This window comes from Manis pentadactyla, chromosome 8 (assembly GCF_030020395.1).
Source record: "Manis pentadactyla isolate mManPen7 chromosome 8, mManPen7.hap1, whole genome shotgun sequence".
NCBI lineage: Eukaryota > Metazoa > Chordata > Mammalia > Pholidota > Manidae > Manis > Manis pentadactyla.
In genome coordinates this window covers 34287770-34300027 of record NC_080026.1, presented here as the reverse complement: position 1 = coordinate 34300027, position 12258 = coordinate 34287770, and the positions used below count along the sequence as shown (strand labels likewise).

The 12258-nt window shown below is 35.8% G+C and overlaps 1 protein-coding gene across 1 annotated transcript in view; it reads right to left on the bottom strand.

The window, feature by feature from the left end:
- Window positions 1–12258, bottom strand: part of DARS1 (aspartyl-tRNA synthetase 1) — a 101101-nt gene that overhangs the window by 70718 nt on the left and 18125 nt on the right. The window contains exon 4 of the mRNA XM_036886618.2: window positions 387–489. Coding sequence (XP_036742513.1) covers window positions 387–489 — 103 coding nt within the window. The remainder of the gene's footprint in view (window positions 1–386; window positions 490–12258) is intronic.

The following is a 12258-nucleotide window of genomic DNA, read 5'->3' as shown; positions in this document are numbered from 1 at the left end:
ACAGTTCAGTTAGAAAACTTGTTGCTTAATATGCAAATCTCAAACTGGGGGAGAGAGGGTGGAAATGAAGCTCAACAAACACAACAAAATATAGTTGCTTTGCTGTATTGAGGTTGCCAGGCTTTCTGTTACTCTACTTGAAAGTAAATGTGACTTGTCTGTAGAGAGTGCTGCTTCAGCAGTTCCAAATGAATTGCAAGCCTGTGCTCCATATTTTCCCTTTTGTTAAGTTTAATGTATTCAGCAACACTGAACTGACAATTTAAATAACTACATTTTTAAACAAATGAAGCATTGATGTTAATGTCTGAAAATGGTCCAAACCCCTGGGAGTCTTGGTTCCCACCATTGTTTATTCTGACAACAGGATATAATTGCTTACTTACTTGGCAGCAAATTTAACCATCTGCTTGCTTGCATGGTCTCCCACCGCCACAAGAGCCTGGACACAAAACTGCTGCTGACGCAGGACTAAGAAACACTGCTTCCCTGAATAAGACAGAAAGAACACAAGTGTGTTAAGGACACACTACTTAAGTTTTGACCAAGAAGGAAAATGCTTCTCTACTTTAAAACTGGGCCAAATTTTACTATGCTCATCAGGCACGTACTTACATGTGTATCTGCTTCCATAGCCAAATACTCATACTCAACTGACAAGCTTTCAAGAAATCCAAGTTCCTATTGAGTCACAAACAATGCTTCTAACATACTTATTATGAAAACATAGGCGAATCACTAATTTCAAAAAAATACTGTGAATCAAGATTACTATTTTGTCATTGTGATTAAACAAATTTCAAGTAACTTCAGATCAGTTTCAACATTCACTCAACAGCTATGAGATTAACTTTCAACGCTGATTCGACAGCTAGTATATTCTATAGGCAAAGGCACTGTGCTAACCACCATGGGAGCTTCAGAGAGGGTAATCATAAAAGTACTAATAAAGTGCTTATTAAGAAGGACACAAGCATTCTACAGGGGTGGTCCATTTTACTTCCTACCAAAATACATTTTAAAGAGCATTTAGAAAGACAGGCCATTTCTTTCATGTTCTATTTTCCTCATTTTTCCTTTATCATCTTCCTAATTCTTTATCCTTTATAATAGCGGCACATCTTTCTTGACTCCAGTAACTTATTTTGTCTATAAAAGATCATTCTCTTTATGCCCTAGACAAATTTTACTATTATTCTGGGCCTCTTAATTCCCCCTCCTTTCATAAGAAACTGTCATACCTTATTCTAATCTTTCGAAAAATATTACTTGTAATAGATTCAGTCATTATATATCCTTGAGACATTCCTCCAAAGCAGATCCTTTTTAATTCTCTGATAGTTTTGGGAAACTACTTCCTCATAAAACTAGTTAAACCTTTTCAAGACCACTTTTCTTAGTAGAGTGTTCTGCAAAACATCAAAAACAAAATTAGACAGCAACCATGAGTTAAAATAAAAAAAAGGTTGCAAAGTGCCAATACAGACATAATGTATGGACATCCAAGTCATATATGACTGACTTATTTGTACCATTAAATTAGACCCTCATTTTCCCTTTCCTCTGGAGTATGACCCACTCACAAAGTAAAATCTTAAAAAAGAAAGTTACACGTCCTAAAGAAATTCAAAAGGATTTTAAGATACTGAATGGATAAAGATGGTTACCACAGAGAAATCTGCAGATGGATCCAAATGACATCCCAGGAACTACTAAAACTACTGCCAGATATTAACCCATTTACAAGAGGTTAGTGTGTATAGGAGGTAATGGGCATTTATATAAGGTAATAAAGATTTACTGTAATAAACATTTATTAAATATTTTAGCTGCTCTAATAGTACAGACAGAGGCAGCACAGACCTAGCTGGGCTACAAAGCCATCCTCCCATGAACACCAATGATACATAAAAGACCGAAAATGGAGAGCTCCATAGAACTTACAAAGGGTGAACACAAGAAAATGTCCCTGAGCCAGCACTAGGGGGTAACATTTAGTGTAAAAGTTTGGTAAAGAGCAAAAGCTTTGAAATCAAAAGACCTAGAATCATATCCTGACTATCACTTCCTATGAAGGGGCCTGTGGGAAATTTACTGACCACTTAATGCCTCAGTTCTTCATCTGTAAAAATGTTGCAAGTATATTTATTATTCATGGAGTTTTCTCAAGTTTTCTTAGGTCTTGAGGATTATATAACATAGAGTTGTGACAGATACCCAGTTAATGTTAACTAAGAATTGTTATTAATGCTAAAAATAATTATTATTACTAATAGAACCACTGCCATTGGCTATTTGAGGATTACCATTTCTATTTCACAGGGGGATTAGTATGTGCAAAAATATACTGGGTGCTGAACACAAAGTAAATATTTGGTAGACATTCACAACAGACTATTACAGGAAGAAAATGTTAAAACCATATGTAGGATATAATTCCAATTTTGTTTGTCTAAGAAGTATGTTAAAGTTTATTGTATAGGAAAGAGCACCACCGAAATGTGAAATTGTATAGGGAAAAAAAACAAAATGTGGCTACTAATGGATGGTGAAATTATAGGGGATTATCCCAACCTTTTATTTTCATAACTTCCTAAAATAAGCATGTACTACTTTTCTAATCAGAAGAAATATTTTTTAAGAGAACAATACAATGAGAGAGGAAGATATAGAAGAGAGGCAAGGTTGGAAGGAAATCTTGGTTATGTTCAAGATTCCACACAAGCAGTTAGTAGAACCTGGGAAATTCTGAGAGGCTAATCATAGAAGCAAATGCACTCCATAAGATTTGACATGCCTGCTAGGGAAATCACGAAATCAATGTTTACGAATGAAGTGAGGAATGTTACTCTTCTCCTTTAATGTATCACTGTATGTAATTCTAAAAATTAAATCTCTGTATTTTTAAAAAGCCAACAGATGGGAGGGTGTGAAGTAGTGAGAACAGTTCTATGAGCATATTATAAACCTACAGTAAGTAAAAATGTACCAGCCCAAAAAAATAGCAGATCAATGGAGCATAAGAATTGAGAATAGACCCTATTAGAGAAAAGAGACCCCAATTCTAGATAGAATTCAGGAGATGAAAAAAAAAAAACAACCAACATATAAAAAATGAGTACAAAATGGAACTGAATTTTAAACTGCACAACAGGGGGAGAACTAAGTTTAAAAATTATAGAACTTCTATATTTAAAAAATTAAAATACTCTGGGAAAAAAATATTTGCTGAATGACATATAACCTATATAAGTTAGTATCTGTAATATAAAAAGATCTTAAAGAGTTATGAGTGAATAACATTGAGATCTCAATAGACTAGAACAGACAATTTAAAAGAAAAAGAAAAATCCCCAGAAAGTAAACACAAGGAAAAAATGTTACTGGAAATGAAAGCAAGTTGAAGCAAACAATGATGATACATTATTTACTCAATATAGCAAAGATTTAAAGATATATAATACTACAGAATGCTTGGGAGAATTCAGTGAAAACTGTTTCTTCCTAACTTGCTAATGAAGGTAAACTTGGCCAATGTTTTCAGAAAAAAATTGGCAATGGGCATTAAAAGGTTAAAAAATGTCTTTGATTCAAGAAACACACTTCTTAGAATGTATGTTAAGGAAATTATGGAAAAAGTCTTTGTGACATAAATGTTGGTAGCAGTATTATTTATATAGAAGAACTGAGGTTCTATTATCACTCATTTCATATTTACATGGTCTTCACTAGTGGAACTGATCTATATGTGACTGACTCTAAAGCTGTAGTCCCAAAGCTTTCTGTGTTCAAAGCATGTTCAATTACCAGAACTTTGATGATACACTCAAACAGTTTTGAAGACTCAAAAAAAAAAAAAATCAGTACTGGTTTCCTGGTAAATAGAACTATCTGCTCAGACTACCTCTAACAAGTACTTTTGAGACCAAGGTCTTGCCAGGTGTTAGTAAACAAAATTATTCTTACATTGGCTCTGGCTAGTGATACAGTGCCCTGCACAATCTGCTTAGTTCAGTATTTTGCAAAGCCCTATCTTACGGATACTGTGTGAGTGATAACAAGGGGCAGCATGAGCATGACCCTTTAATGTAAACTTCAAAAATGAAAAGGGTATACCCATGTTTATGAATGCATTTTTTTCCTGGAAGGATACCTAAGAAACAACAGTAGTAATTTCAGGGGTAAGAGACTGTGATGGATGGAGGAGCTAAAATTGTGAGACTTCTATTTTTCATTTTGTATTTTTCTGTACTAATGGTGCATAAATTAGTATAGGAACTTTATAGGCCAGATTTATCAACTGCTAAATATGATTCATCTTTCTTCTTGGAACTCTCCAACCAGGAGAGTTTACAGAAAGGAAAAGAAAGTCAATTCTCAAAATAGCTGAATGAATTCTCTTATTTTTTGATATTTTAAATTTAAGTCAAGTTTAAAAATTGGGCTGCATTTTGATTAAGTTTTTAGAAGACGCAGTTTATTTCTTAAATACATAAAGAACTACTGTTTTGGAAAAATGTAAGGTTGAAAACTTTCTTTTACAGCACCAGGACCAACCTTTATTTCTAAGATGAAGAACAAACATGGCAGGGAGTTAGGGAAAAAAGGTTTATTCTCCTCTCCCCTATGGTAATGGCTCAGAAGTGAAATAGGCCTCATGGGAGAACTAGGTTATCAAGGATGTGGGGAAATCTTGTTTTTATCTCTTCCTAATGTCTTTTATTTAGCTTGCTAAACCACTGAATTCATTATTTAGATAATATACCTTACCTTCCTAGACCCAATATTAACATTTTCCTTCATCATTTATGTGAATTAGAGAATAAAAAAGCAGAGACCTAAATGTTTTAAAGTTCTTTCTATTTCTTATTTTCCCTAGAATATTCTTACATGGCTCTAAGTTGAGGTTGTGACGTTTGGTATTAAAAATCCTAAGTGATCTCACCACCAAAATAAACTAGCTACTTTGGAAGTATAAGTTTTTAGGAAGAATAGTATTGAAAGAGAATTATTTTGGGCCAATGACTTCTACATAGTACATATAAAAAGTGAAAGGAACCAGATTATTTCAATTACTCTTTTAATATACAGACTTAAGCTCATAAATTTATACCATTGAAAGAAACTTGTTCTCAAGTGTATATCAGTAAAGAGTTAAAAATTTCTCCTATATAAAACATTTGAATTTTGGGAAATGATACATACACATACTAAAGAAATCTGATTTTAATTTCTAAAAATGTGTAAAAACACTGCCCTTAAAAGAAGGTGGCATGAGAGGTGAGACAGAGGCTTCCTCCTAAAACTGCATATAATATGAAAATATAATTAATACGACTAATCCTGAAAGAGCAACATGAAAGAGGGCTGTGCCAGACTACCTACACCTGGAGAAAAGAATAAACCTCGGAACAGGACACCAACACTGCTCCCCTGTAACCCTCGACATTGCTCCAGGGGCTGAGCAGCTCCAGAGAGTAGAGCTTCTGTGCACTAGAGGGCACCATGTACAAATATGAAATGTCAAAGGAACCAGGTTCAAATAAAAATTATGAATACACCAGAGAAAGACTCAAATGAAATCGACCTCACAAATCTTCCTGAAAGAGATTTCAAAATAAAAATCATTAACTTGCTCATGGAGGTACAGAAAAATATTCAAGAACTCAGGAATGAATTCCGGTCAGATGTCCAATCATTATGGAACACACTATCAGAAATGAAACATACAATGGAAGGTTTTAAAAGCAGATTAGATACGGTAGAGGAGATGATAAATAAAATAGAAATTAGAGAAGAGGGATACAAAGAAGCTGAGGCACAGAGAGAAAAAAGGATCTCTAAAAATGAAAGAATATTGAGAGAACTGTGTGACCAGTCCAAATGGAATAATATTCACATTATAGGGGAACCAGAAGAAGAAGAGAGAGAAAAAGGGATAGAAAATCTCTTTGAGGAAGTAATTTCTGAAAACTTCCCCAGATTGGAGAGAGTCTCTCAGGCATGGAGGTGCACAGATCTCTCAACACAAGGGACCCAAGGAAGACAACACCAAGACATACAGTAATTAAAATGTCAAAGATAAAGGATAAAGTCAGACTATTAAAAGCAGCCAGAATGAGAACTAGGATCACATATAAAGGAAAGCCCATCAGGCTATCATCAGACTTCTCAGCAGAAACCTTACAGACCAGAAGGGAGTGGTATGATGTATTTAATACAATGAAGCAGAAGGGCCTGGAATCAAGAATACTTTATCTGACAAGATTATCATTTAAATTTGAAGGGGGGATTAAACAATTTCCACATAAGCAAAAGCTGAGAGAATTCACCTCCCCACAAACCATCTCTACAGTGTATTTTAGAGGGACTGCTGTAGATGGAAGTGTTCCTAAGGTTTAGTAGCTGTCACCAGGGCTAATAAAACCACAGTAAAGAAAATAGAACAGTTAATTACTAAGCAAATGCAAAATTAAATCAACTACCCCAAAGTCAATCAGGGATACACAAAGAGTACAGAATATGATACCTAATATATAAAGAATGGAGGAGAAAGAAAAAGGAGGAGTAAAAAAGAACCTTTAGATTGTGGTTGTAATAGCATAATAAGTAAGTCAAGTTAGACTATTAGATAGTAAGGAAGTTAACCTTGAACCTTTGGTAACCATGAATCTAAAGCCTGCAATGGCAATAAGTACATACCTATTGATAATCACCCTAAATGTAAGTGGTCTGAATGCACCAATCAAAAGACATAGAGTCACTGAATGGATAAAAAAAACAAGACCCATCTATATGCTGACTACAAGAGACTCACTTTAAACCCAAAGATACACAGACTAAAATTGAAGGGATGGAAAAAGATATTTCATGCACCTAACAGAGAGAAAAAAGCAGGAGTTGCAGTACTTGTATCAGAAAAAATAGACTTCAAAACACAAAAAGTAACAAGAGACAAAGAAGGACATTGCACAATGATAAAGGGGTCAATCCAACAAGATATAACCATTATAAATATCTATGCTCCCAACACAGGAGCACCCACATATGTGAAACAAACACTAACAGAATTAAAGGGGGAAATTGAATACAATGCATTCATTTTAGGAGACTTCAACACTCCACTCACTCCAAAGGACAGATCAACCAGACAGAAAATAAGTAAGGAGACAGAGGCACTGAACAACACATTAGAACAGATGAACCTAACAGACATCTACAGAACTCTACACTCAAAAGCAGCAGAATACACATTCTTCTCAAGTGCACATGGAACATTTTCAAGAACAGATCATAGGCTAGGCCACAAAAAGAGCCTTGGTAAATTCAACAAGACTGAAATTGTACCAACCAGTTTCTCAGACCACAAAGGTATGAAACCATAAATAAATAAATTACACAAAGAAAATGAAAAAGCCAACAAACATATGGAGCGTTCACAACATGCTCCTAAATAACCAATGGATGAATGGCCAAACAAAAACAGAGATCAAGCAATATATGGCGACAAATGACAACAATAATTCAACACTGCAAAATCTGTGGGACACAGCGAAGGCCGTGCTAAGAGGAAAGTACATTGAAACATAGGCCTACTTGAGGAAAGAAGAACAATCCCATATGAACAGTCTAAACTCACAATTAACAAAACTAGAAAAAGAACAAATGAGTCCCAAAGTCAGTAGAAGGGACATAAAGATAAGAGCAGAAATAAATAAAATCGAGAAGAAAACAATAGAAAGAATCAATGAAAGGAAGAGCTGGTTCTTTGAGAAAATAAACAAAATAGATAACCCCCTAGCCAGACTTATCAAGAAAAAAAGAGGCTACACACATAAACAGAATCAAAAAAAAAAAGAAAGGAAAAATCACTACAGACACCACAGAAATACAAAGAATTATTAGAGAATACTATGAAAACTTATATGCTAACAAACTGGATAACCTAGAAGAAATGGACAACTTTCTAGAAAAATACAACCTTCCAAGGCTGACCCAGAAAGAAACAGAAAATCTGAACAGACCAATTACAAGGAATGAAATTGAATTGGTAATCAAAAAACTATCTAAGAACAAAACTCCTGGACAAGATAGCTTAAATGCTGAATTTTATCAAACATTTAGTGAAGACCTAATACCCATCCTCCTTAAAGTTTTCCAAAAAGAAGAAAAGGGAATACTTCCAAACTCATTCTATGAGACCAGCATCACTCTAATACCAAAATGAAGCAAAGACCCCACAAAAAAAGAAAATTACAGACCAATATCCCTGATGAATGTAGATGCAAAAATACTCAACAAAATATTAGGAAACCGAATTCAAAAATACATCAAAAAGATCATCTGTCATGATCACATAGGATTTATTCCAGGGATGCAAGGATGGTACAACATTAGAAAATCTATCAACATCATCCACCACATAAACAAAAAGGACAAAAATCACATGATCATCTCCATAGATGTTGCAAAAGCATTTGACAAAATTCAACATCCATTCATGATAAAAACTCTCAACAAAATGGGTATAGAGGGCAAGTACCTCAACATAATAAAGGCTATATATGACAAACCCACAGTCAACATTATACTTAACAGCGAGAAGCTGAAAGCTTTTCCTTTAAGATCGGGAACAAGACAAGGATGCCCACTCTCCCCACTTTTATTCAACATATTTCTGGAGGTTCTTGCCACAGCAATCAGATAACACAAAGAATTAAAAGGCATCCAGATTGGCAAGGAAGAAGTCACACTGTCCCTGTTTGCAGATTACATGATATTGTACATAAAAAACCTTAAAGAATCCACTCCCAAACTACTAGAACTAATATCTGAATTCAGCAGAGTTGCAGGATACAAAATTAATACACAGAAATCTGTTGCATTCCAATACACTAACAATGAACTAGCAGAAAGAGAAATCAAGAAAATAATTCCATTCACAACTGAATCAAAAAGAATAAAATATTTAGGAATAAACCTAACAAAGGAAGTGAAAGACCTATATTCTGAAAGATACAAGACACGTATGAGAGAAATTAAAGAAGATACCAATAAATGGAAACACACCTTGTACTCATGGGAAGAATTAATATTGTCAAAATGGCCATCCTGCCTAAAGCAATCTACAGATTCAATGCAATTCCTATCAAAGTACCAAGAGCATTCTTCAGTGAACTACAGAAAAATCATTCTAAAATTCATATGGAACCACAAAAGAACCCAAATAGCCAAAGCAATCCTGCAAAGGAAGAATAAAGCTGGTGGGATTATGATCCCCAACTTCAAGCTCTACTACAAAGCCACAGTACACAATTTGGTAGTGGCACAAGAACAGAACCACAGACCAATGGAACAGACTAAAGAGCCCAGCTATAAACGCAAGCATATATGGTCAATTAATATATGATAAAGGAGCAATGGATATACAATAGGGAAATGACAGCCTCTTCAACAGCTGGTGTTGGCAAAACTGGACAGCCACATGCAAGAGAATGAAACTGGATTATTGTTTAACCCCATACACAAAAGTAAACTTTAAATGGATCAAAGTACTGAATGTAAGTCATGAAGCCATAAAACTCATAGACCATATAAGCAAAAATATCCTGAATATAAACAAGAGCACTTCTTCCTGAATGCACCTCCTTGAGCAAGCGAAACAAGAGCAAATGTGAAAACATGAGACTACATCAAACTAAAAAGCTTCTGTACAGCAAAGGACACCATCAACAGAACAAAAAGGCATCCTACAGTAAGGGAGAATATATTTGTACATAACATATCTGACAAGGGGTTAACATCCAAAATATATAAAGAACTCACACACCTCAGCACCCAAAGAGCAAATAACAACTGAAAAATGGGCAGAGGATACTTGGAGACAGTTCTCCAAAGAAGAAATTCAGATGGCCAACAGACACATGAAAAGATGCTCCACATCACTTGTCACCAGAGAAATGCAAACTAAAACCACAATGAGATATCACCTCACACCAGTCAGGATGGCTACCATCCAAAAAACAAACAACAAATGTTGGCGAGGTTGTGGAGAAAGGGGAACCCTCCTACACTGCTGGTGGGAATGTAAATTAGTTTAACCATTGTGGAAAGCAATATGGAGGTTCCTCAAAATGCTCAAAATAGACTTACCATTTGACCCAGGAATTCTAGTTCCAGGAATTTACCCTGAGGATGCAGCACTCGTTTGAAAAAGACAGATGCACCCCTATGTTTATCGTAGCACTGTTTACAATAGCCAAGAAATGGAAGCAACCTAAGTGTCCATCAGTAGATGAATGGATAAAGAAGATGTGGTACATATACACAATGGAATATTATTCAGCCATAAGAAGAAAACAAATCCTACCATTTGCAACAACATGGATGGAGCTGGAGGATATTATGCTCAGTGAAATAAGCCAGGCGGAGAAAGACAAGTGCCAAATGATTCCCCTCATTTGTGGAGTATAACAACGAAGCAAAACTGAAGGAACAAAACGGCAGCAGACTCACAGACTCCAATATTATGTTTAGTACACATGGTGTGAGGGGTCATGAGGAAAACAATGTAGCACAGAGAAAACAAATAGTGCATCTGTATGGACAGTGACTGCATTGGGATATGGGTGGGGACTTGATAATATGGGTAAATGTAGTAACCACATTGTTTTTTCATGTGAAACCTTCATAGGAGTGTATATCAATAATACCTTAATAAAAAGAAAACAAACAAAAAAAAACCACTGCTCTTAATTTAAGGAACAAATACAGATTTTCATTATATTAACAGAATAGTTTTTTTGGTTTTTTTTTTCACATGACAGGATTCTAGTTGTCATACTTCCGACACTATGACTTTGATACTCCCAAATCCTTATTCAAGGTTTTTCAGAGCTTTGCTCTACAGCATGGGTTGTTTTCTAAGTTCAGTTTTAATATGTTACTACTTCTGGAGTTAAAACACATGAATGATTCCAGATAAGTCATTATTTACTGACATAATTACTTCCTATGTAAGGATGAAAAAGGCAGCAGAGTTTTACAAATTCAGAGCACAAGATTTTATTTATTTTTTGATAGTCTACTTTGGTAGAAACCAATCATTACTGCAAGGATGAGGAAGAAGTGGTACAGTCACATATTTATGTGACTGAGTGTAGCACTTCTGGAGGGTAACCTGGTGTTAGAAATTTAAATTGCATATTCTTCAACCCAGAAATTTCCCTCTGGGTATCTGTCTCAGACACATACTGTCTTAGGTGTCTGCAGCTAGACCCTCGCCAGAGTCGCCACGTTCTGAACCCGGCGTGAGACAGACTCGTGTGTACTCAATCGGCGACGCATGTCATGGGGCAAGCATTCTTGCAGGAAGATTTGTTCATAGCCGACTCAAAGAGTCCCTCAGGACACGAGGAACAAGGGTTAAGAAAAAAGATTTGAAACGTTTTTTAGTCTTTATTGAAGATGTGTGTCCCTGTTTCCTCAAGAAGGAACCATTAGTAAAAAAAAAAAATGGCAACGGATAGGCGATTGCCTTCAAGAGTATTACAGAGTTTTTGGTACAGAAAAAGTACCTGTGTCAGCATTTAGCTATTGGAACCTTATTAATGATATCTTGGGCGTTCATCGCGAGTAGCCTGACTTGCAGAAAGTTGTCATTGAGGGAGAAAAAAAACATGAGATCCCGTTCTCGTCCCCCCTCCGAGGCTTCCTGGCCAGCCTCCCCTTCTCTCAAAGAACATCCTTCAGATTCCGCTGCAAACCCCTCTCAGACATCAGACAGACTCCCACCCTTACCGACTGTCGAGTCTTTCCCCGTCACCGACGGACAAAGTTTCCTCCCCTAATAATTCCACTGACTCCTGTCCTCTCCCTGTTATCCCTCCCCCAAAAGCTCCACCACCTCCCTTCCCCTCCCCTCAAAAAGCTCCTCTGAATCCCAATTGTTGTAGGAAAAAAATTACAATCCCATTATACTGCCCACAGACCAAAGAAAATTCCAGTTGGTATTTCCAGCCCCCTGGACTGGGGCTTTCTAAACCTTAACCCGGTAATGTAAACTGCTTGCCCTTAGAGTGTATTCTTGAAAACTGAAGTACTTTTAATTAAATAAACTAAGAAGAAAGAAGACAATTGAATATTAGAAACTCAAATCTTTATGTCAGTTTGTCTGTGTATGTTTTTATATGAAAAGTGTTGCTAACTGTAGTCATTATGTCTTGGTCTGTATGTTTGTGTGTCTAAGCGTGTAAATAA